We start from the raw sequence: 27,537 nt of genomic DNA on the forward strand, positions 1-27,537 counted from the left end.
GACATGACCGCTTAGCTTTTCTGAACTAAAATTTTGTTACAATTTTTTATTTGCTGCAATCAAATTATATTGTGTTAATTTTCTTGTGTGATTTTCAGCCGCTTAGACGCGTACCTTTTCCCATTTAGAGTGGACGCAAAAAAAGAATTTAATTACTTTGGCCTAATTCTACACTAAAATTATTTTGGCTTTGTTGATTTCCTAATTAATTCAATTATTTAAAATTACATTGTTTTTTTCTTGGTGAATTGATAAGGTTTATACAGTACAATAGTTATATACAATGTAAGTCAAATTCAGTTAAACATCAATTACTGTCTAACATTGCATCATTCATATAAATAACACCTCAGCCTGGAACACGCACGATCATAATCTATTCATTCACACAGGCAGTACTTGACTTTAAATGAATGACCTAATACATTTCACTTATGTACCAAATTTGAAAGCATGGCAAAAAGTACCACAAAATTTGCAAGTTTTGCCTTGAGTGCACAGAGTCATCTTCAGGTCAATCATAGCAACCTGCACACCCAACTAGAAAGTAATGGCAAAAACAGTGGCCAAAGATTTTACCAAAACTTTGCAAATTTTGCTATAATTTTGGTGAATTCTATTTTGAGTTATCACAAGGCACCTGCACACCAAATTTTAAAGCGATTTGACCATTGGTTTCAGAGAAAAAGATTTTTTACTAAAATGGCAAAAAAGAAAAAAAATCATTAAAAATAGAAAGCATCAATATTGACATCAAATCTTTATGTTTAAATATGTTGGGCCTAAGGAACCTAAAACCAAATATGACAATGATCAGATGAGTAGTTCCTGAGTTATTGATTTTTACCATTTTCGCCGTTTTTCTACCTCATTTGCATATCTATGAAACTAAATTTAAAGTTCATTTTAACAACAGCACATCTACAACATATATGGCATCACTACATCAAAAATCAGCTTAATATGTGCAGCAGTTTCTGAGTTTTTATGTTGGACGGACAGACAACCATACATACACACATACATACATACATACATACATACATACATAAAGACACACATCTCATATACAGACTTTTTTCAACCACATAACCTCCCAATAGCCATATATGTATAGCAAATGGGAGCTAAAATGAATTACAGCTGTATGACTTGGCAAAGAATGAAATGAGAATCAAGACCATTAGGACATTGACATCTTGTGTTAGCGATCTGGAGCGATGCTCTGATCAAACCAACAACTTGTGAGTCAATTTATATATTGAAACATTACGATGCAGACTGATAACTCAACTCATATTACAAATGATTATTCAGCAACTGAATAGTAAACGCTTTAGATATTTTCAATTCAGACTAAATCACTGCAATATTTTACCTTTGTCTTGAATGTATCTTACCTTCTTCATGATCTAACAGCTTATCTGAAAATGCTTGGTTTCTTTCCATGTACAATGAAAATGAAAATTATCTGGTTCTCTCTTCAGCACGTTCTTTGACCCTAAGAAGGCCATAATTTTATCCCCAAAAAATTAGAAAATGACAATTTTTTTACGTCAACTTAAATTTTTGTAAATAGGAAATCAAACTCCATTGGAGACCTTCGGTAAGGTTATCTAAATTATTTGCCGCGTATTTGCAAAAATACATCCTAAAGGTCGACAGAATATAAATCGGCAAACAATAGAAGTGCATACTTATCTCTTTCTGCGTAAGCAGATAGTTACAACTTACCTTTGTAAGAGCTTCTACCGTTTGCCTTAGCACCAATGAGAATCTCTGCAACATCTTTATGGCCTTTGTAGGCAGTCACATGCAGTGGACTAAAACCATCCTGAAGAGTGAAATATGAAACCATAAAGAACTCGTATGTGTACTAATAGTTATGAAAATAAATTCAGAAGCCGCTGAGATATAAATAATACGTATCCTTTGAAAAGAGCTGGCATTTTTGGTAGGACTGAAGGACAAAAATTCTTACAAATGAAATTATGTAGGATGACTACACATGAACTTATTTTTGTTGAACTCTTATTATCTTTATCAGAACAAAACAATAGTACTCCAAATGATTGTTGTTATTGTTAGATCAATGTATCTCATATGTACATAGCAACTGCCTATCCAGATATAAATCCTAATTTTGAAAATTGGTTTAATATGCAAATTATGAACTAGCTAAAGTAATAATACTAAACGACTTTCAATAATGTTTAAATCTAGTATCTAGTTCTACCTGGTTACATATTTGTAACCAGGTAGAACAAAGTGTTATTTTTAGTGCATTGATTGCTTATTTATGTAAATGCAAAGGGCATGGTCAAATTAAGTAACAGAAAAAGCATCATTCACATGAATGTTAGATTGCAGATCTTTAAAATATCATATAATTTTAATTTTAATTTATAATTTCTACCATTGTTTTCTGCTCATTAAGTAACTTTGTTTAAATAATTTTGATTCTTTTACAACATCCTTTGAATACAATTCCTTCACCTTGTTTTTACATTCACATCAGCTCCCGCCTTGATTGCAGCATTTACTTTGTCAATGTCACCAGATCCTGCAGCAATGTGTAGATATGTATTGCCGTCCTGAAATATAAGATTTATATAAATTGTTAATATCAATTTACAACGAAAAGCAAACACATTACAGGAATGAAATTTCACATATGATTCCAATTGTTGTAATGTTTATTCAAAACTTAAGATGGATTTCAGAATAGAAATTAAATAAGTCATCATTGATGACACAGTCCCCACTTGTTAATGGGTACTTTGTTTATCAGAGATGATAGAGTCCTCTTCATTAGGTCTGTGATAAAAATACTTTTGAATAAATTCGCTTGATACATGTCCTGAGTTATAGTTCAGGACATGAAAAAAATCGCAATAAAATGGCCACACAGCAGCCATATTGGATTGTATCACAAAACAATCAATGTGCATATGTATTACATAGGTCAATGTCCTTGTACCAACTTTGGTTGAGATATGCCTGAGTTCTGGTTCTGTACATGAAAAAAAATCATAACAAAATGGCCACACAGCAGCCACATTGGATCGTATCATAAATCAAATTAATATGCATATATAAGAATTGGTCAATCTCCTTGTACCAACTTTGAATAAATTCGCTTGATACATGTCTGAGTTATGGATGAGGACATAAAAAAAAGGTAACAAAATGGCCACGTGGCGACCCTATTGGATCGTATCACAAAACAAATCAATGTGCATGTGTATGACATAGGTCAATGTCCTTGTACCAACTTTGAATAAAATCGGTTGAGATATGCCTGAGTTATGGCTCTGTACATGAAAAAAATGTAACAAAATGGTCGCACGGCGGCCATATTGGATCGTGTCACAAAACAAATTGACATATATATCTATGCGATTGATCGATGTCCTTGTACTAATTTGAATAAAATTGGTTAAAACATGCTTGAGTAATGGCTCTGTACATGAAAAAATCGCAATAAAATTGGCGCCTGGCAGCCATATCGGATCATATCACAAAACCAATTGATGGGCATATGTATGACATAGGTCAATGTCCTTGTATCAAGTTTGAATAAAATCAGTCGAAACATGCCTGAGTTATGGCTCTGTACATAAAAAAATCGTAATAAAATGGCCGCCTGGCGGCCATATTGGATAATATCACAAAACAAATTGAAGTGCATATGAATGACATAGGTCAATGTCCTTTTACCAAGTTTTGATAAAATCAGTTGAGATATGCCTTAGTTATGGCTCTGTACATGAAAAAAAATTGAACAAAATGGCCTTACGGCGGCCATATTGATCGTATCACAAAACAAATCAATGTGCTTATCTATGCCATTGGTCAATGTCCTTGTACCAACTTTGAATAAAATCGGTTGGAACATGCCTGAGTAATGGCTCTGTACATTAAAAAAATCGTGATAAAATGGCCGTCCGGCAGCCATATTGGATCGTATCACAAAAAAAATCAAGTTGCATCTGTATAACATATGAAGTAATCTTTGTATCAAGTTTGAATGAAATCGCTCCAGGCATATCTGAGATACCTGCGTGAACGGACGGATGGACGCACGGATAGATGCACGCAAGCACGCACGCACGCACGCACGGATATGACCAAACCTATAATTTCCCCAGTCACCGACTAACAAGCGAACCTATGGGCTGAAAGAGATTCGGTGTATTATGTGGAGACTAACTATTTGTGACAAATCTTTTGGTGAATGTTCAACATTAAACATTAGGAGAAGGAAAACCCAATACATTATGCGACACAAATTGATCCAAAAAAGACAAATTCAAACACAAGTCTCGATGGAGTCCATGATCCACATACAACTAAGAACACAAATCGACAGATTTGAATTCTTACATAAAACATCAGGCCACCTGAAAGCTACGCTTTAAAAGCCTGATCAAAGGCGAAACACTAAGATACATCAGAACTTGCAACACAAAAATGACTTTGTTTCAAAGGTCAATACACTTTATGCAAGATTAATCGAACATGGCTAAAACGACAGGAAATCTCAAGTCAATCGCAAGCACAGTTCGCCGCACGAGTTATGCAACTAGAACACAAGCGAACAAACGAAGAAACAAAGAAAACACTAGTCTTCACAACGAAAATTATAGCAACAATATATATATGAACACAAGCTATAAAAAGCAGCAATGTGCGAAAACTGGGAACACATAGACAAGGACGAAACACTAAGCCTGAATGAAATATTTCAACAACAACCGATCATCGCATGCAAAAGAAATCCAAACATTAGCGATATACTGATACAGGCCAAAGTCCACGGCATTTTTGTATTAGGAAAAAGTCAATGACGAACGAACGAACACAAGACGATCCAAACATAAATATTCTGGCTTCATTGCTAGATGAACAGGAGATCAACAATATCGACGTGACATAAAACAATAAGATATACATATATCTTAGGCGACTGAGGAAGAGACCGCTCTGGTTTCGAAATGTGGGGATAAAAAGAGAGTCAAGGTTGTCAAAGACACATCTGACTACGCCCACGTCTCGCCATGGCTTATTTTAAAATTAACGATTCGTTTGTTAATTTTCACACTAACAGCCAAAACATTTCAGACACTAAACACACCAAAGCACATACAAGACGAGATGAGTGATGTGTGAAGCCACTTTCCCTTTATTACACTGCGATTTCTCAACTTATTCTTGCCTAGCAAGTTTAAGACGAAAGAGGGCATGCACGAGAATACCTGCATGGGTATCCATCAACCATCAAACAAAAAGTGTACACAATCACCGTCCCTCCATCCACGGGGGACGATGACACAATAAAACTCCGAGCTGTACACACTCGGCCGTGGCACTACAGAACCAGATTATCCATATTATCACATATGGAGACATCACTTCCTCAGAGCTTTTATATGCGACACGAGGATCGTACGACAGCACAAACGAGCTAAAGTCAACAACAAAATAACCAATCACAAACGCTCAATATCAACCAATCAGAAGGCAAGTAAAACAGACAAGTCGACCAATGAAAATGACGAGAAGTCAAACACAATCGACTTAACACAAGATAAATAGTCTTCAAACACAAGCGATTTCAATATCTCACTACGAGCGGCACGAAAGCTGTGTCCTAGGCCTTCTTGATCGACATTAGCATTCAATGGGCTAAACCAGACGAGACAGACATCGATCTGACGCTCCAGTCATTTGCTGTCAGTCAGACACTAGCATAGCGCAACTCATCACAATAAGTAAGATCAGGAAGTCTTGTAATACCAGCTTGATTCACTCTATTTGTTACAGGAGGCGATAACTAAACAAAGAGAAGTATTAAAACGCTTCTTCAACACATAAACTACACCAAGGAGCCTACAAGTACGCCTTAAAGCATACTTACCATGCCATGCCACTACCTAGTGCTGTTATCATCAAAAAGTGACAACATCGGAGCACCACGGTGACAAATTATTTGTCACCTTGAGCTTTGACTACATTCCACTACATCAAGCACAGCACAGCCAAACAAGAAAGACATTCATCGCCAAACAATAAACAGTGATTGACAGTTGTCAAGATCCCACAACACGAAAGACAACCAAATGCCTCCAGAGCCGATATAATTTATTGGCTAAACGAAAGGCTATACACAACCCAAAACACAAACGTCCAGAGGGACGAACAGAATCGGGTCTGTCTTTGAAACCCATAGCAGACGGCCTTTTTCAAGGCCAGCAAATTCTCCAAACAATAACTACCGTAACACAAATGCAAAATACAAGTTTACACAATACGGTGTCACCAAACACAGAAACAGGAAAAACGACAAAATTGCCAGAAAAAGACGGTACAAGACGAGACACAATATTATCTCAAACACAATGAAACTCCGTACAAATGCCGAACATAGCATAAACATAAATAACAACATGAATCTTAGATTCATCAAAATCTATTATTACACAAGTTCACAACAGCAAAAATCAATGCACTGGGTAAGGTTAAAATTCATACCAACACCAAATTGTCCTCACAGAGTTCATCTCATACAAGACGCAAACATTAGGGGGAGGAGAATCAAATAGATTATGCGACACAAATTGACCAAAAAAGACAAATTCCAACACGTCTCGATGGACTCCACATACAACTAACACAAATCGACAACATCAGACCATCTACGCTTTAAAAGCCTGATTAAAGGCTAAACACTAAGATACATCAGAACTTGCAACACAAAAAATGACTTTGTTTCAAAGGTCAATACACGTTATGCAAGATTAGTCGAACGTGGCTGAAACAACAGGCAATCTCTAGTCACATCGCAAGCACAGTTCGCCGCACGAGTTATGCAACTAGAACACAAGCGAACAAACGAAGAAACAAGAAAACACTAGTCTTCACAACGAAAATTATAGCAACAATATATATTATATGAACACAAGCTATAAAAAGCAGCAATGTGCGAAACTGGGAACACATAGACAAGGACGAAACACTAAGCCTGAATGAAATATTTCAACAACAACCGATCATCGCATACAAAAGAAATCCAAACATTAGCGATATACTGATACAGGCCAAAGTCCACGGCATTTTTGTATTAGGAACAAGTCAATGAACGAACGAACGAACACATGACGATCCAAACATAAATATTCTGGCTTCATTGCTAGATGAACAGGAGATCAACAATATCGACGTGACATAAAACAATAAAGATATACATATATCTTAGGCGACTAAGGAAGAGACCGCTCTGGTTTTGAAACGTGGGGATAAAAAGAGAGTCAAGGTTGTCAAAGACACATCTGACTACGCCCACGTCTTGCCATGGCTTATTTTAAAGATTTTAAAATTTCGTTTGTTAATTTTCACACTAACAGCCAAACATTTCAGACACTAAACACACCAAAGCACATACAAGACGAGATGGGTGATGTGTGAAGCCACTTTCCCTTTATTACACTCTGAATTAAATAGCAGAAGCTCAAACTACAAAGATTACTTCTCAACACAAAATCGATTAGTGGGTGATTAACTGCTACAACTTTACTTCACAGTGTGCTGTAAACTGTGTACAAGAGACTGAAGCAATGGATGTGCACGTTTACGAGTATTTTGGGGGTCGTAAACAGATTTTGTCCTCCACTAGCCTGCTCCAATAACTCAGGTCCAAGGAAGATTATTCGAATTATGTAGAAAGGATGTGCTTATACTTTTATTCACGATAAATACTAACGGTAAAACTTTCTGTAAAATGCGAAAAATGATCATATTAATGTGGTTCAAAAGTCCTACACTTTTCCTTCATTTACAACAGCAGGCAACTCTACATACCTTGCTGTACGGATGGAAATGGGTGAACTTGTCAGAGGAAGATCATAGCATTGACAATATCACTCAAATCCCAGATGACAACAATAACGATGAAACTGTAACAGTTGATGAAGTGAATGGTACTGATGAAAATGAACATTCCAGTAAACACAATCATATCCTCTAAATTATATACCAAAGACAGTTTCGTAGATTGTTCTACAAGTTTTTCACTCGATAAGGCATGTAGACTCATCTGTTATTCTATAGACAGAAATGCAGAATAATAGGCAGAAAAGGAATCCGTAAGCTTTTCTGTCAGCTGTATTTATCCCAGTAGAGTAAAAGCCAACATGGTCTTGTTTTGTGTTCTGCAGCACATACAGTCTGCTTCGGTCAGAGTGTTTTATTGGCATATTTATGGAGATATGTTCGTTCAAGAAAAGGGCTACACTCGCTGTTTCATACAGTTCTAAATTATTATTTTCTGTTTATTTCATATTATTTAGTTTCAATAACATGATTTCATTTACTTTGCAAGCAGTAAATATATTTGAATAAATAAGTGAAAAATAATTCTTTTCCATAAACTATTATTAGTTTCTGGTATTTCATAAAATGTGAGAGTGCTGATGAATTGAAGGGAAAGTCACTATTTTTGACATTACTTTCATTTCATCTTATATGTACCGGTACCTAGTCTAGTATCATCTTTGGATTTCTTGACGTTTAACTCAAGTTTAGTTTTGCACTATTGCTTCCAACCTGGTACTGGATAACCAACCATAGACATTATGCAACTGGCTTACCCTGGAAGTCAATCAGAGAATATGACCCTCTGTTGATTGGATTTAGGATAATAGTGCAGGCAGGAGTTACCAGTAACTAATTATGTCTATCAGAGTTACACCTCACTGATCAAGTCATTACTGGTATGTACAATGAGTAGAAAAACAGTAACTTTTGTTGTCTTCCATGGCAAGTCCTCTTGCATTCTCCTCAGTATGCTTTCACTGGTATTAGGTTGTGAACTAAAATGCAAAATGCTAGAATCTGTTTGATAACTTAAAAAAAGACTGAGGACATGCTTGATTAATGTGTTACACACTGTCCACAAACATGATTTTATTCTCAGTTTTGCAAGTTTTGCCATTTTGATCAGTGCCAAAAACTATCCGTGCCAATAACCCAGGGTCTTCAACTACTAATATAGCATACATGCAATTAGTAGACAACAACAACTGTATTGATTCATCAATTATTCCAAAATAATAAATGAATGTGACAAGTCAAGCACTGTATCTTCTTACATGTTAAATGCATGTGCTGAAAGCTAGCAACACTGGGCCATACTGGCTGTTCTGACGGTGGAATTATCCGCTGACCTTAATTTTTTTCCAACTTTTTCCAATTCTAATCAACAAATTAAACTTCCCATTCAGATTGTGGTAATGTCAAACACCCTGTGTCAAAACTCCCCCCCCGTTTGCTGCCTCATCTAAGTGAGACATCCCAACTGGTTTGTGTCTTGCTCATCTTCTGTTTTTTTCTCAAACAGGTGGTTCTGTAAACCAAAAGAGAGGCTGTCATGAGTTATAAAATATTTTAATTTTGATGATATATGTCAAGTTCAGCTATAGATTGTTGTGAAGTTACTGAGTACAAATTTGATTAGTTTCTGCTAACAAGACAGTTACATTACAACAGCTAGCTATGGTTACCTGTACTTTAATTTAAAATTTGGAACCTCTAGAAAAATACAGGAGCAGAGAGAGGAAAAAGGGAAAATGTCAAAGACTATGACAGGCTAATCCTGATCTGAACCTTCACACAGTACATCATGAAAAGATATTCATTTAATTTTGATTTAAAAGTCGACAAGTTTGACTGTTTCGAATAGATGGGCAATGGAATTCCATATATTCACAGCATTAATAAAGCTGATGATCTATGACCTGTAGCTATTCTTAACATTGGTGGGTGAAGGTTACCATCATTAGCACAATGATACATATAATTTCTCTATTATAGTGTTCACTGCCTTTTAATGGCTCTCTAATTCTCTGCTAAATAGTAAAGCTCACACAAACATGCACATGATGCACAACAAATAGCAAGCACATTGATATTTTGGAGACTTTTTTTCAATAATCCTCATCTTGAATGAAAAGTGACATACTTTAAATTATCTCTATGTATATGCAGGACGCAATCTGACACAGCATTATGCATTCAAGTGTCTATGCACAGTTCATTTCATCTCAGATGCTCAAACTGTAATAATTACTTCAGCACTAACAACTCGAAGTAGGTGAATGACTGTAGCTGTAAACCTCCAACAAATTTGAGCTGTACAGTGTACAAGAGACTACATGCATCGCTTGTCTGCTGTGCAGTGTGTAAGAGAGTTCTTGCAGTATTTCAGAGCATTGGTAGCTCCATGTTCAGAGGCAATGCATGTGATATCCTAAACCCACTAAGCGATTCTGTGTTGAAGTGATCTTTGTAGTTTGAGCTTCTGCTATGTAATGAACTATATGCATAGACACTTGAAACACTGCTGCATACTATGATGTTTTTTATTTTTTCCCAAATCATGCTTCTCAACGGTAGAATCAACCAAATATGTACTCACCAGAGCTTTCAGTGCAGGCTGTCATGGCGGCTGCCATCTTGAAAATACCCACAATGTAACATGTTTTTTGCTCATGTAGAGCGTTTTCACGCTCAGCCTAATGTTATTTCTGCTTTTGTGGGGCGTTTTCACGCTCAGCCTAATGTTTTTTTTTTTGCTCATGTATGGTGTTCACATGCTCGGCTTGACTCTCTATGAGAGCCCTGAATTATGTTGACCCACAATGGCAAATCTTGTCCATTGCACAAATTATACATCTGAAGATTTCAGCACAATTTAATTTAACATATTTGATCATCTCTATGAACTAGTATATTAAATGTCAAAGGTATTGGACAAGCAGGTTTTGTAAAAGAAAATGTTGACAAAAGTGGCAAAGGTTGTCTTTAAAATACAAGTTTCCACAGTTTGATCAAATCTGAAAGAGGTCATCGCCAGGGACCTATATCCTAAATATCAAAGCCGTCTGACCAGCAGTTTTGAATAAGAATATTTTTAAATGTTTTGGACCAAATATGTAAAAAATTGGCTTAAAGATACAAATTTGAATATTTCATCACAATTTGAATATATCTGATCACCTCTGCGGACCATTGTACAAAATATTAAAGCTGTCAGATAAGCCGTTAAGGAAAAGAGGAATTTTGCCAAACTAGCAAAGTAAGTCTTCAGAATACCAATTGGCATGTCTTATCAAAATATGAAAGAAATCTGGTAGAGGTCATCCCTGGTAACATGCACTCTAAATATAAAAGGATTGGGTATGGCCGTTTTGAAGAAGCAGCTTGGAATGTAAAAAAATGACGAACGCTAAGACAAACGACAGACACTGTCACACATCCACTAATACGACAAGCTTCGCATCGCGGACAGCGTAGCTAAAAAAAACAAAGGAAAGATCAATATTCTAGAAGATCTGGCAAAATATTTTACTCAGAAAAGTGTATGGTCCCCGATCGTCAAATTATTATCATAACTATCACTCATGTGGACATTACATTTGCTACAAACAATATCTGACAGCATAACCAAGTATGATCATGAAAAGTCTTCAGGAATAAAAGTCAAATCGTCCTGTCACCCAAGTGATTCATGGAATGTGGAAATTGATAAACCTATGACACATGTTTTGTGATAAATCTTAAATATATCAAAGGTCTCACACACAAGAGAAGTAATGGTGTTTCTAACTTCATGAAGTTTAAAGGTAAGAAAGATCATCATGGAAAACACATTAGAAGAGTGGTACTTCTGGAGACTAAAGATAATCATTAGGGAAGGAATCATCAATTCATTGACTAAACGGTTGTCAGTATTGCTTACATATAGGAAACTGAACAACAAATTTCTTTAAGTACATTGTAAAAACAATCAAACTACTCTATAACAATACTTCATTGTGTCGTCAAATGTAATCATTCACAGATGCATGGTACAACTGCTCTCAGTATCTTCAACAGCTTTTCTGTGTTCCCTGACTTGCCACACTTTTAACTACATAACCAGCCTTCCCTGATATTACTACTTATAATCTTGGCACACGTTTACTGATCAATCTAATTTATAACTTCTATAACCATTATGACTCCAGCACGTCAAGATTAAAATGTGCCTATGTGTTACATGTGCGACTCACGTCGGTCTTGATTTATACCAGTAAATGTTTGATATACTGATAACAGTTGAGGAACATGACATGACGGAGGCTAATCTCGCACTAATTTTCCACACCTCATCTATAAAACAGTACATAATATCACTGTTCGGATCTTAAAGTCAACTTTCTATCAGGCAATGTGTATCACTTTTCCTGGCTATAGAACCGGCAAGAATGAGAGTCAGGTGTGTAAACCCTAAAGCAAACTAAGTCAATATTTTATTTTCGCTGTCCAGCCAGCATCTTAACTTAACACTGGAATAACCTATTTTACACCTCTGTAAATAGCCTGCCTGTATTCGTGCAACTGTGAGTCAAGCATTTCCGCTTACACACACAGCAGACAAACTTTCCTCCCATTCAGTTGCAAATATTATTACTGCTGTCATGTCACCATGGTGAGGTGTGTTTCTTCGGAGGCTGCACTAACAACGACAATTCAATGGCTTTCCAGCTCAGACTATCTGTACCTTTTTTAAGGCTACAAATCTTCAAAGCATTGAATGTTTGTGAGTTCACATTTAACTGGTCAAAAATCCCCCGACAGACTTGAGTCAAAGGTGTCTCCTCATGAATGACCATGAACAAGTGATTTTACCTGAACTTGTGACATGGTAGGCACCGTGGCTCAGTGGTTAGGGTAACAGTGTCACTATCATAGGATGGTGAGTTTGGGACCCGGTTCAAGACCCAGATTAGTCAAGAAACCTGCAAAATTCTGTATGATCATCATTCGGCATTTGGATGTTTTAACTCAATTTTTTTTTTGGACAAAGTAATTCAGTAATAATGTACGCCAGATTCCATGTGTTGTTTTTTGCCACCATCATACGCGTATACGGATGGCTTTAGATCAAAAACAGTAAAAATATTCAGTGCTCGTAAATGCGTGAAAATATTTTTTTGTGACTGTTTACCGCAGTATAGTCATCAATACGACACGGATTTTCCACCACATAACAACTGTAATCCCTCATCAATAGTCCATACGAACATTTTGTGCTGAATCGAAGGAGGTGAAAATTATGGTAGGAAAGGTCAGTCCATTTTCTGTCAAAGTTGTTGATCTGCAAAATCTTCCCTTTGCACAAACTACATGAGTGGCTGTTATGAGTCTACACATTCTAAGTGCTTTCCACTGTTCCTTGTTACGATCTATGTTCAAAGCGCGGAGTTACAGACATTGGTGAAGTACCAGGTACATTGATTGTGTTCAAAACCACTACATATTTTGCTCCTCGTGTTTTTCTGTATCCCTGACGTCGACTGGCTCTATTTGCGTACACACATAGCAGTCAGGATTAAGACTTCCTGGATAAATAGATACACTCAATAGTTTATTCCGTCTCTGACGCAAATATACACAGTTTTACATGTGCCACTCCTAGGCCCTGGGATTGATTACCATACCTTTAAAGCAAGTTAGCAACACAAAATATCTTAATACATGCAAATAAACAAAGCAGGCAAGAACATAAGCCTAATTTTGGTAAATCCGTTGACATTGCCAAAATAAAGCCCCTCTATTGCAAAAATTACTTGTGGCAACAGTTTTTCAGGTTGTTATAAGGTAGCTAGATCATACCAAATCAGTCATTTTTCTGTCAAATTTAAGTAAGGCCTATCATTGAGATGTGTCGCTAGTAAAAAATAAGAAATGGTTTCCTTCGTATTCACGATTTTTAAAAATCAAAACAAATGCACATTGCTATCCTACATCAGATCTGGGAGTGTTTGTAAACATAGTTGACTCACTTTTGTGCATGATGCATAATCCCCATGCGGCAATAAAGACAAACCAATTCTGTAAGATCAAACCTTGAATGGCAGACAAGGCAGAAAGTAAAAAAAAAACCAAGAGATCGCAAACAACGAACAACCAAACAAAGGTCTATAGAACTTAAACACAAGTAAACGTGTGTTGGCGTGACTATCTCTTCATCTTTCACTCCTCTCTTGTATGAAAAAAGTCAAAAGTTTGAAACACATCAAAGGAAAACTTACGTAACAAACAACAAACAGTTATGCATGCAAGGTCACAAAAAGGTCTGGAGGGAAGCTGCAATCAGGATGAAGACTTCTGTGCGCACTTGAAAATGAAGTTTAGCTGCGCTAGGCTCATACCCTAAAATAGGCATTATTATGGCCTTATGGTGTAGTTATTCCGTGATCCATTCACCAGAAACTTGCCACTGTGGCATTTTCTTGATTCTTGTGGAACGACAAGGCCGACCATCGGGAGATGGATTTGCAGTTGAGTCGATAACAACCTCAGAAGCATTATTGTGTTGATTTTGTGAGAACTGACTGGGCATATCCTGAAGTGGAATCTGTGTTTTATCACAGATGTGTTTTGTGATTACACCTAGCTATCTGCCTTCCTTACATCTTCACTGTCATCCCCTTAGCCAATCGGCTCTTCTACCCATGACTGTTATCAATCCTCCTTCCCAGCCAATCAGCCACGTTTGCACACGACACTACATAATCAAGCCTTTGTCTCATTGCTCCCATTCATTCATTCATTCATTCATTCAGCCGCTGGGTTCATGCCATACCAGCTCAGCCTATTACACTACGTCCTGAATCGTTTACGATCCCTTCCTTCGAACAACCATGCCGGCCAAAGAACGTCCAAAGACAGCCAAGAAATCTGAGTGTCCGAATGCTCAGCCTGCTTCGAGACCCCGTGCTCAGCCCTACACAAGACCGGCCACTGACCTTTGTCCCGCTCCGCTGCCAGTGCACGTTGGATCTAGCTGCGAATACGGAGCACGCCCGCGGTACTAACGTATTATTACTCACAATCCTTCTGATCGGCCTCAGGCGAATGACAGTCCTGGCATTCAAACCGAGCTCAGAACCAGGTCTCCTCCTAAGTTCCATTGTCTGCAATGGTTCCTTCTGCCAGCATTTCGGCGGGCAGCGTCCCAAGCCAACATTCCAGAAGATAGTTATGTAACACTTCCATAAACATAGCTGCAAGACTCGGTCAACACGATATCCAATATCCTGCAACAGCAACTTCGACCAGCGGCCACTAAGTCACCTATGAACTCTCTGACGTCACTTCCCGAAGTTCCACTCCGGAACGTAAACAACACAATCCAAGATGGCGGCGCCCTACGTTCCAACAACGTCGATGTCATCCCCTCCTCATCGTCATCCAACACCTTGCTACAGACCCGCGGAACGCCTTCAGAAAGCCTACCACATATCGAAATGGTGTCTCCAGCGATTTGTCGCGATATCCTGGCAGGTAAGGATGGGAATCTTGCCTACTCATTCCCGCTATGGTTCAAGCCACGGACTTCTGCTGCTTATCCACACCTTCAAGCCGACAACCTGCATATTTCCATGCGTACATGAATGAACATACATGCCACTGCCAGGCAAAAAGACGACGCTCACGAAGGCTCCATCGACTTTGGCACGTCCTCGTGTTCAAACCATAAGTCATCGGACTCATTACTTTGCTATAAATATCTGGCATCTTCCAGCTCGTCAAGCGTTTGTACCAATTTGAAACGTACTACCGCACATCGGAACAAGCTGCAGGCCGACTACTGCCCAAAGACGTGGGACTTTGGCACATCTTCGAGTTCAACCATAAGGCATCGGACTCTTTTATTACTCTGCCTATTTCCGACATTTCTTGCTCGTCTGTACGTTGGACAAGTTGCAGGCTGACTACGAGTAACCATAGACTGACTTTGCTTGGCCATATACCGCCCATGGCGATGTTTTCCTGGCCTATGTGGAGCCCGGTTTTTCTGTCACGTCCGACCGCTCAATCCGACCCATCGTACCAATCTAGCGCCAGCTCCGCATCCGCAAGAATTTCATAAGCATTATTCAGATCACTGCGGATCAACAGGACACAACAGCCATACGCCGTCAAGAAGCGAACGTAACGACGGCCAGAGTGTATACCACATTGACTCCAGACTGGGTCGACCTGCCTGTTTTGGTGGCGGGGCCAGAAACCTCATCAAACCTGATGTCATCAGTTCCTATCACGTACATCGTATCACGTCCAGCAAGAATCGACAAGAGGATCAGTTGACTGACCGACGACTATATCATCAGTTTCCGTTTCAGATTAGTAAGTAGTCGTGCGTAGCCCGTTATAAGACAGCTTGCTGCACAGGGAAAACAACAGACCTTGACCCTGTGACGTCAAACAAACTCAGTCTTAGGACCAAAGATGGCGGCGCCCATGGTGTCAAGTTGCCGCAGCGTCACTCAACTTTATGTCGAACAAAGATCACAGGCGACTATTTAAGTAACATCTGCATGATTTCAAGCATACTAACGAGTCCTTCCGACCGGCAGTTCACAACGATCTACACATGGCCTCAGTTCCTGTTTGATTAGCATTTCCTGTTTGACTGAAAGCGAAACAAGGTACAGTTTCAATTCAAGACTCAATTGAGTCAAGACTCTGTTTACGCGGTCAACCAACAATGACTAGCATTTGCTCCGAGCATGTAAATATGCGGCAGCTCAAGGCTAGCCCTACCTGATGAACTTTCAGACTGTTAAGCGAAGAGTTAGATGCGTATCAACATGACACTCCTGCGTTTGCGGACAATCAAGTCTGACTAGCAAAAATTCAGAGCATACATATGCGGAAGCTGAAGGCTAACTCGCTGTAAAGCATCCTATCGGTGACCTACTTAACAGTCGTCTCACCAATCGGACGTAACCTGCTCCCAGCTACCTATTGGATTTTACAGACCAGTTTCACCTGTCAGTTAATGTGTCACAATCGCAGCTGCTGGATGTCACCTGATGATCTCTCCTTACTTCTACCTTGGATTACGCTGCGGTGCCACAAGAAAGAACCAACAAACTACAGCTGGAGATCGAGAACGACCGGTCATCCTATATCGCCTTTCAGACTGATGTTTGCCATCTCGTTGGCATGTTCTGTCTGCTGGGGTGGACTTGGCAATGAATCTTGCCGCCTTCGTTTTTTGTCTTATGCTACGATAAGGCCCTGACTTACCTTTCGCATTGAAATTACTACTTATTAGTAGTTCAGTTTTGCTAGCATTCGCCTACCTGTCGCTCATTTATTTACCTGTTTGCAGCTCATGTTACCTGGCTCTCTTCGGTTTGCATGCATTATCGTGCCCCCCTTTTTTCAGCATGTTGATTTGGCCATCCTGCACAAGCGTTTTCCCAGCTTTGCATGTATTGCGCAGTCTGCAGTCTGGCCTTACATGCGGCCCACGCAATTTGCTCTTCATACAGCGTAGCAATGTCTTTCACATTTCTTTTTTCCTTTCATTTTAGATGCACCGTTTCAAACTACTTTGTCACTCCCTGGATCAAGCCTTTGTCTCATCGTTCCCATTCATTCATTCATTCATTCATTCATTCATTCAGCCGCTGGGTTCATGCCATACCAGCTCAGCCTATCCCACCACCATCCCCTGTCTCCTCCTCTCTTTTTCCCTTTCTTTCAGGTGTCCGGGCTTTGGATTCCATCCTGACCCCCATTTCTCGGGAATTCCACTCCTTTCCCACATTGCGGCCTCTCAGGATGGATTCATCATCAAGGTCATTCAGACCTTGACCCCAAGGTCACCAATGACCGTTGCTCGGTTGCTTGACTGAAGGGGCCCTCTCCCATATATTTTGCTCATATTTTATTGTAGGTTAGTTTGCTACTTCTATTTTGACTGTTTTGTATTGTAAGTTTTGATAGTATTTAGTTTGAGATCTGCGAGGGCACTAGTTCTATGCCCTTTACTGCTTTATATTTGCCGTTTCATCTTGTGCTTTATTCTTTACTTTGTTGGCGTTTACATTCTCTTTTTGCAACTTAGCAGTGGTGTGTTCACAAACTTGGTTAAGTGGCATAGTTAGCGGCAGTGGTGGTGGTGTTGGTAGAGAAATATTCTCTGCCAGAGTTGTAGGTTTGGGAATGATTTGTGGCTGAGGACGGAGTGCAGTTGGCACATTGCTGGTGATAGCAGAGGGATGTTCAGGTTCAAATTCGTCATTGTCATGGAGACCTCGAATCGGCCCTGTCATTTGCTCCAGCGTTGTGGGCTTTACACTGTAACAATCCGAGATGTGAACGTCGTATTCCTTTGAGCAGAATTGTGACTTTGTGAATTTATGAAGTTTACAGCGGTTATCTGAGGTACCGGTGACTATATATCTATTACAAGCACGATCGAGTCTTGTCTCTAAATATACAAGCTCACGAACCGTGATCATACTAGGGTTTGTCTCAATAGAACCACGAGCTTTGGACTATGAGCTGGAGGCGTAGTTGTGTACTCGTTGGAAGTGTTGCTGTACTATGAGATGTCTGTCTTCTATAGGTAGCTATTCCCCCGTTACCTGGTCATGGTGCATCCAGATCTCTCGGGAAGATACACCATTCCTCTAATTTTGGCATTCATATTTGCATGTAAAAATATTTTTTCTTACAAAATTTTTTTTCTTTATATGAGATAAATTTTCTTGAAAAAAGAAAATTGAAACAACGTTTTCTAGCAAGATCTTATTTGATATTTAGCTGAACAAGTAATAAGTATTTTTTCTTCATTTGGGAAAAATACTCTTGATTCAAGAAAAATATTCTCAACGTAAGTTTTATTCAGAAATTGTTCGTCATTTAATTTTGCTAACAAATAAAATTTCTTATATTAAGGAAATCATTATCTAGATTTAGGATCATGCTAACCATTGAAGTAAGATCATGTTAAGTATTGAGCTGACCCGTGATGAGAATATGTTTCTTGATTCAAGAAAAATATTCTTGATTCGAGAAAAATATTCTTGATACAAATATTCTCAATATAAGTTTTATCAAGAAATTTCAATTCTGATAACAAGATGAAATTTCTTACATCAACACTTTGAGGGCCATTGTAAACTTTTGAAACTTACACAAAACAGACCACTTTTTATATGCTATATATAATAATAATAATAATAATAATAATAATAATAATAATAATAATAATAATAATAACGTATGTATGATAATTTTATGTTTGATAAAGTTATTTTGACTAAAGTCTAAAATCAGTGAGATGCTATACATTGTGTGCCAAAAAAAACAGTGTCAAATAAAAATGAAGAAAATATGATAAATTTTGCTGCAAAAGTTAGGTAGTAAAAACGCGGTGGTCCAAGAAAATCAATATCTAGATTAAGGATCATGTTAACCTTTCTAGCAAGATCACGTTTAGTATTTAGCTAACAAGTAATGGGAAATTTTTCTTGATTAAAAACAAATATTCCCACTATAAGTTTCATCAAGAAATTGTTAGGTATTTGATGTTGCAAACGACAAAATTTCTACCATTGAGAAAATCAAAATATACATTTAAGATCATGTTAACCAATTTTTTGGGAAATTGCAATATCTTTGAAAAGTCTGTCCAAACAGTTGCACTTAATCATTTATTGCATTGGGGTCATGGGTGATCTAACAGGATATTTTCTAGTGAAAGTTTGTGTATGCCTTTTCCTCTGAAACCACATGTTAGATTGCTTTGAAATTTTATATGCAGTTCACTTTGGGTGACCACACTTACGTTTGTTCAAATCGCGATGAAATTTGCATATTTGTATTTTTTTTGCGAGATTTATTTTGCGGTTTTTGGTTAAAAAATGTTCTTGTCTGAAGCCGATTGTCCGATTGCTTTGAAATTTGATATATAGTTTACTCAGAGTGACTTCAGTCAGATTTCTTCAATTGTGGTGAAATTTGCATATTTGTATTTTTAAGGCAATTTTGGTCGTTTTTGATAAAATAATCTTTAAAATCTATTTCTTCAGAACTACAAGTCAGATACCTTTGATATTTGGTACATAGTCCCTAGGGATGATCTATTTCAGGTGTGTTCAAATTGTGCAAAAATATGCAAATTTGCATTTTAAGGCAATTTTTTCCAATTTTTGGTCAGAAAATATGTTTCTCAAAAAGTACTGGTTTGAAAGCCTGAATTTGGTATACAGGTTCCTATAGATGAACCAGTCTGGATGAACTAAATGATATTTATTGAAATTATGATGAAATCTGCAATTTTGAATTTTGGGGGCAATATTTACTATTTTTGGTCAAAAAATGTGTGTCTCAAAAAGGACTGGTCTAATAGCGTTTGAATTTTGTATACAGTTTTCTACAATGAACCAAGTAATATATTTTGAATTTCTGGTCAAATCTGTAATTTTGTATTTTGGGGCATTTTTTGGCCATTTTTGGCATGTGTATTTCCGAAACTCATCTGATAGCTTTGAAATTTGGTACACAGGTTCCTACAGATGATCTTAATTATATTTATTGAAATTATGATAAAATCTGCAATTGTTAGGGCATTTTTTTTCCATTTTTGGTCAAAATGTGTGTTTCTCAAAAAGAACTAGTCTGATAGCTTTGAAATTTGATATACATGTTCCTTCTGATAAACTAAATTATATTGAAATTATGCTGAACTCTTCAATTTTGTATTGTTGGGGCAACTTTTGCCATTTTTTGGTAAAAAAATTTGTTTCTCAAAACCTGCAGTCAATAGCTTTGATATTTGGTATACAGGTTCAACCTTTTTTTCTGGCCATTGAAATGAGCTATCAAAGATTTCAACCTTCTTCATAAACATGTGCCAAAAATAGTTATTCTCTACATAAACACAGCAGAGTCATATCAGCCGTTAGGGAGCTTGTTTACGAGTACATTTACAGATTATTTTTTTCTCTTTCAAAGTGCTATTTACATTTGTGAGGTTCCAACTTCTTCATCAACATGTGTCAAAAATAGTTATTCTCCACATAAACACAGCGGAGCTATATCAGCCGCTATGTCACTTGTTTACAAGTTCATTTACAGATTAGTTTTTTTTCTCATTCAAAGTGCTATTTATATTTGTGAGGTTAAAGTAAGTAATCTTGGCTCTCGTATTTCTACTTTGAAGGTCATTTACTTTGATATCCACTGTATCTCCAAATTTTCTCTAAATCAAATCAATACAGCATGTGAAAATGAAATAATATGAGAAGGACCGGGCATTTGAGTTGGTCATTAAATGGCTTAATATAAAGGTAGTGTCTTTTCATGCCATTTTTGGAAAACTTACTGTACTGCTAAAATTCTCCTGTGTAAGAGAACCCATTCTTGATTTGAGAATTCTTTGAGAAATAACAAACATGCATTATGTAAGTTTTGTTGCTTGAATATTTATTATATTCCTTGATTTGAGATTTCACTGAGAACTTCATCTCAAAATAAGAAATGAACCTTGTTAATTTCCTTGTTTGCCTGTTTATTGCATTTCTTGATTGAAGAATTCTCTGAAAACTTCATTCTCAAAATAAGAAATGCACCATGTTAATTTTCTTGTATATGTGTGCATTGTATTTCTTAATTTAAGAATTCTCCGAGCAAACTAGTCTCAAAATAAGTAACACACCCTCTTAATTTTCTTGTTTGCGTCTTTGTTGTACTTCTTATTTTCTTGTTTCCATACAGTATTTTCAAACAAGATATTTTTCTAGCTATACTCCCAAATTACTTGTTTCCAGAAAAGGGAGAAATCTTAGATTAAGAAAAAATCTCAATTTAAGAATATTTTCTAGAATGCGTAAGATTTCAGGATTAAGATTTTTTTCTTGTTCAAATAATGATTAAGAAAATAAAATTCTTGATTTGAGTTTTATGTTTTGTCTGTTCTTAAAATAAGAAATTAGTTATCTTGAATTAAGAGAAGTGTAAATAAAATGAGAAAAAAAGTATCGATTATAGGAAAACATTTTCTTATTCAGCGTTTTCCGCTACAATTTCAAAACTTGCGTACGATTTTACGCTACTGGGTTTTTTATTTGCGTAAAATGTATTCAAAATGCGTACGGTAGGAATCAGTATCTGTAGTGAGTTTGGCAGTCTTTTCTGTACAACTTGGGGGGTTTCCTGTAATGCGCATGCTTTATTAACAAAAACAACAACCTGGGGGCTTCAAGGTGTAGCTGAACGCTTGCCATGCCGTGATGCATGTCAAATATATGATCGTTGAGCAGCCCAATGACTTCATGTTCAAAGGAAATACCTTCAGACGACGAAATTAGTGTTTTCAAAGGGCCAACAAAAAGTGCTGCGGTCTGCTAAAGTCTAAAATGTTGCAATATCATGATAAATGTCATTTGCAAGCAGGTGCATATGTTCTACGGTATGATGCGTAAGAGGTACCACTACTTTTGAGTATGCGCTGTAGTAAGTTGGAGTCCACATGACTACGTCACCGGGTGAACACGCTCGCAAGTGAGCTCTGCAAAGAACGTTTGTGTTAAGGGCCTTCTACATCTACGTTGAGGTAATTTTTCAATTGGGCGCTTTAGTTTAGGCTTATGAACAGGTACCCTGAAGACGAGCGTTGATATTGAGCAATACAAGGCAAAAATTGGGATATTTGCCGGCAGAGATCCAGCCCGCCAACGAAAGTTACCAAAGAAGGCCACCCTGCTAGTTCCATTGTTCAACTGCAAGGTGTTACTCACAGTAAGACTATGCCTATTGAGATTACTTGTGTTAGGCGGGAATGTTGAAAGGAATCCAGGCCCACCAAAGCTACGCTCAGAGACACAGGAGGCGGCAACGAAAGAAGACGTGGCAGGCATTCTTGAAAAATTGAATTTGCTGATCCGTGACACTCAAGCCATAAATGTTAAACTCGACTGTGTGCAAACTAGGATGAACAATATTGAAGACGAAATGCACGAACTTAAAGTGTATGCAAACCAGAACAGGGACAAACTAAATTCATTGGAAGAGAAACAGAAATGTCTCGGCGATATTCAAGGCTCCATAGAACAACTGAAACGAGAAAATGAGTAAATTCGCAGAGAAAAGGATGACTTAGAAAACAATAGTCGGAGAAACAACCTGTATTCTACGGAGTGAAACCGGATAGTCCTAACGAGACATGGGAAGAGTCGGAAAAAAAGTTAAATCTCTTCTAGAAAATGAGCTGAATATGACAGAAGACATTGAATTTGAAAGATGCTACCGATTCAAGAATGCACGTGCTACCAGAGGACCCTTGCCAATTATTGCAATGCTGTCCAAATTCAAAGACAAAGGTAAAGTCCGGAAAGTGCTCATAAACTACGTAGCACAGATATTAGTATCGGTGAAGATTTTTCAAAGAGAATTAGAAATGTACGTCAAAACTAATTGCCTACCGCAATTCTCTAACAGACAGCAATAAATCTTTGAAAACTTTCGTTCGATACGATAAACTGATTTGTATTGATGAAAGTGGAAGAAGATCTGAGTTTATAGTGAACGAATCAACGGGCCAGGTAGTACAAGCTCATAACCAACAATTCTCTCCATAGGAGTGTTGCCGAAGCCCTGACCTCGAGGAAAAAGAACTTTCATTGCTATTCTGGAACAATAGAGGTCTAAAGGCTAAGAGAAATGACAAGGACTTTATTTATATTTGCAAAAACTACGACATTGTTGGTTTGTTAGAAACGTTCTGTACAGAACGTGATGATATATTCAGTCATTTGCTAGACTTAGAAGTTTATGTCATTCTTTAGCAATTGAGGAAAGCGACATCTGGGAATTGACCCCATTCATAGACGATGCAGTATTTGTAAAACACAAAATATTGAAGATGAATACCATTTTTTACTAATATGTCCACTTTACGCACGATTGAGGAATGAATATTTACCAGCTGAAAGTTATGTTGTCCCTAACCTTTATAAATTCAAAAGACTTATGGATTCATCAGATACAGAAATTTTAACAAATCTGTGCAAATTTGTCCACAAAGCAATGGCACTGAGAAACGCAACTCTTGCGAATTTATCGTAAGACATTTTTACTGTTATATTTTTGTAATTTTAGTATTTACAACTCAAAATTTAAGAATGCTCTGTATACATATGTTAGTGTGGATCTCCACTTGCACATGGGCCGGAGGCCTTTAAACGCAATGAACGCATTCTCAGTAGTAAGTTTCTGCCGAATTCACCTATGATTAGGGGAGAAACTCCCCTGTATAGCGTTCAACCCCACTCACACGTTTCACATGAAATATAACACAAATCATCACGTTCAGCCCACTCAACATTCACAAATCACCCCCTTGCTCAAAGTCTAATTCACACTGTACAATACAGATATTGTCTGAACAGTCCGGGTCAGCTCCAAAATTGGAGACTCATTATGATAATGTATTCCGGCATTCAGCCAATCATCGACCAGATTACATCATTAATAAAGTACAGGTCACGATGGGTCACAAATTACCCACCAAGTGTGATCGGCAGTTTTGGGCCGCTTATTAAGCCCCTGTCTTGTGAATTTCGACGAATTTCGACAGTCAACATAATCCACGTGTTCTGCAGAAGGTCATGTCCAACAAGGAGTCCGATTAGTGAACAAATATTCGAAATATTGACGATTCATTTCTACCCCAGTTTATCGATTTCGCTCAAGTAACGAGAATCATTTGTGGATGTTCGTCATCTCTATTAGAAATACTGTATAAAGGTTATTTGTGTAGGTACGCGTATAACATTTTGCAAGAAAGAAGAGCAATGTCAGAGCTTTAAAACGATACCTGTTTTTGTAGTTATCAAACGCAGACTAAAATGGTACGCGATTTTGAAAATGTGTTGACAGAGTGGCCACACAACTGAATCCGTGGCATTATTAGGCCAACCGAATTTGAATGTCGAAATCGAAGAAGGAATTCTGAATATCGTGATATTTCTCTCTGTGATTGTCGTTTTAGAGTTGGCATTCCCAACATCGGATTTTACATGTAACGCCGTGCATTACGCGGCCAGCTTATATATGATAACGATATTAGAGAACGAAACGCGTATTAGCTCGAAATCCAGCACATGTGCAATGTTCGCACGAAACAAGTGAGAAGATGTAAAGGCCATCGCTTTGCAATATGCTAGGAATAAATTGAATATCGAAATTTGGTGTAGAATAGGAAGTTAATACGTTGTCAATGTTTCATTTGTAAAGGCGGAGTCTCCTTTTAAAAGGGCGCGAAGCTGTGGTTGCGTTCACTGTGTAAGTGGACACCAAATAGGCAACACGCGAGCACACGCTCCAGAAACTGCCACTTTCTAATTATTTTTCCAGTCGCAACAGGACAGAAAACTGTCAAGCAGTCAGCGCGAAGCTGCTGCCGATCGAACTCTGTGGTTATATTCAAATTCTAACGCGACTGGAAGATGATTTTTAGGAAATTCGAGCGTTGGTGTTTGGGAATCAATGACCATTGGCGATTTGAACGGACTGTCAATCAAACGCTAACCTTGTATAAACTCTGTTTGCAGGATTAGCAAAAAGAAGAGATCAGTTTGTGTAATTAATGGTATAGAAATAAAACATCATACTGGCCAAGTGTTTGACTGGGAGGAGAACTCCACTAATGCGAGAACCTGGGATTGAAAATTGCGGCTTTAATGTTGACTTGACCTGGCGTCGCAAGTCGGACGGCTATGCCAAACGTAATAAGTTTCAAATTAAATGAAAGTTTCAGTCAGGCATATTTAATTACAAACGAGTTACTCTGCTTTGTTTCCGAAACAGACGGCACATGGTCACCATGCTCCCCCCAATCCCAATAGAGCTGTTATTGAGTTGCGTTTGCCAGAGTGGACAAAGTTTCAGGGTACCTACTTTTCGGCTAGATGCGTTCCTTATTCAGAATAAAATAATTGATGAGGGTTTATAAACTCGTAATTAATTTGCAGTTCTCTACAGCTCGATATCTTTTCTTACTTTCTTTTTTCACTTTTCACCTTTTTTCACCTTTATGTAACTATCATCGACTGACAGCCGTTCTAGATCCATAGCTGTCCTTGTGCCAGACGTCGACTTTCAAATCAGCCTCAGGCTGAGTTAACAGCGGCTCAGCGTAGACACTAACTTTGCAGTTTTATCAGAAAGTATCACAAGGGCAGGAAGGAGCGCGCTTTTTACATGTAGACACCAGCTATTGAGGAAACCGTTGACAGTATAGGCGCGGATGGATGTTTTGTCTAAAATGTATCAGTCTCAGTGAGACGGGATTATCACTAAAAATGTAACATTGTCGGGTCCAAACCAATATCGAAAATCGCATATCGGAAATAAGGGGCTGTGTATCAAATTGCAATATTCGATTTTGTTTCACGCATAAGACAGAACACGTCGCACAAGAGCAACTACTTCATGCGCAATATTGCTGGTCAACACTCGTAAATATCAATTTAAAGCCGATTCCACACAATTGTTTTTCTCTTTCCAAACTAGGAAGATGCCTGGCCGCCAAATGTATCGCGCACCTCGCGGAATTTAAATTTTCGAATTTGTTCACAAAATCGCAGCGGTTTATGTAAAATTAGCTGGTAAACGTCATTTCCTTGGGTCTGAAATCTGTGACGAAATGCAATTTAGACATAATTTATCATGTCTTTCTCTGATTTCCACATCGAAATATGGTTGGCCTAATAATGCCACGGATTCAACTGTTCCCCATACGGTAGAATTTGTATCGCTGCCATCTCCGATACAAATGGGGTATTCTGAACGATCTGTGTAGGTACACGATTTATATTTCGCAGGACTTCAAGCCAGAGTCTAGGAATCACAGCGATATATGGGGTTTGGTTGTCTTAGCCAGAATAAAACTGGTACGCGATTTTGAAATTGTGTTTTGACAGAGTGGCCACACAACTGTTCGACATATGACAGAATACGGCGCGGGAGTTCGACACAGTATGGCGTACGTAACGAAGGACGCATGTGGAGGTTGCCAGGAAATACAATTTTTACTGATGGCGCGCTGGTCGCTGATTGGCTAATGAGAGGGGGAAATATTATGGTATAGCGTCTCCAATTTTGGAGCTGACCCGGACTGCTGAAGTGAGGCACGTCGCACGGCGTCTGACATAAGCCTGACCACAGTCCCTCTGTGCCTCGAAATACTTTTAACGGTAGTGGCTCAAAAGCCGCTATGTTAATGGTAATAAGCACAGTCCCTTCAAACACAATAATGAACAGAAATAAATCGGGACTTTTAAATTATGACACGGCACGAAAATACGTTGTGATTGGTACAATATCAATTTATTATTGTTGGAAAAGTATGAGGGGTGACCTTGAAAGTTTAATTTATAGAAAATAACTTGGTTTTGACTTTTAGCTTCTACCCCACTAACCATTTTAAATTATTTAATTTGAGTCATAGATTCTAATTATTTCCTTACTGTGAGACTTCAAATTCCAATGACACTCAATAACAACAAAATTCAACACAGCGTAGGAAAGTCGAACTTGAATTTGGAAAGGAAGGCAGCGGCATAGTGTCAAAAGTATGCGCCGTAAGCTTATGGCTTTTCAAATTTTAGAACGTAGAGCGAGCAT

The 27,537-nt window shown here is 37.9% G+C and overlaps 1 protein-coding gene across 1 annotated transcript in view; it reads right to left on the reverse strand.

Moving 5' to 3' along the window:
• Positions 1-2,918, reverse strand: part of LOC139128403 (ankyrin repeat, PH and SEC7 domain containing protein secG-like) — a 39,459-nt gene extending 36,541 nt beyond the window's left edge. The window contains exons 1-3 of the mRNA XM_070694179.1: positions 2,910-2,918; positions 2,508-2,594; positions 1,735-1,834 (exon numbers count right to left, since the gene is read on the reverse strand). Coding sequence (XP_070550280.1) covers positions 1,735-1,834; positions 2,508-2,594; positions 2,910-2,918 — 196 coding nt within the window. The remainder of the gene's footprint in view (positions 1-1,734; positions 1,835-2,507; positions 2,595-2,909) is intronic.
• Positions 2,919-27,537: the final 24,619 nt, after the last annotated feature.

This window comes from Ptychodera flava, unplaced genomic scaffold (assembly GCF_041260155.1).
Source record: "Ptychodera flava strain L36383 unplaced genomic scaffold, AS_Pfla_20210202 Scaffold_52__1_contigs__length_894533_pilon, whole genome shotgun sequence".
Lineage (NCBI taxonomy): Eukaryota > Metazoa > Hemichordata > Enteropneusta > Ptychoderidae > Ptychodera > Ptychodera flava.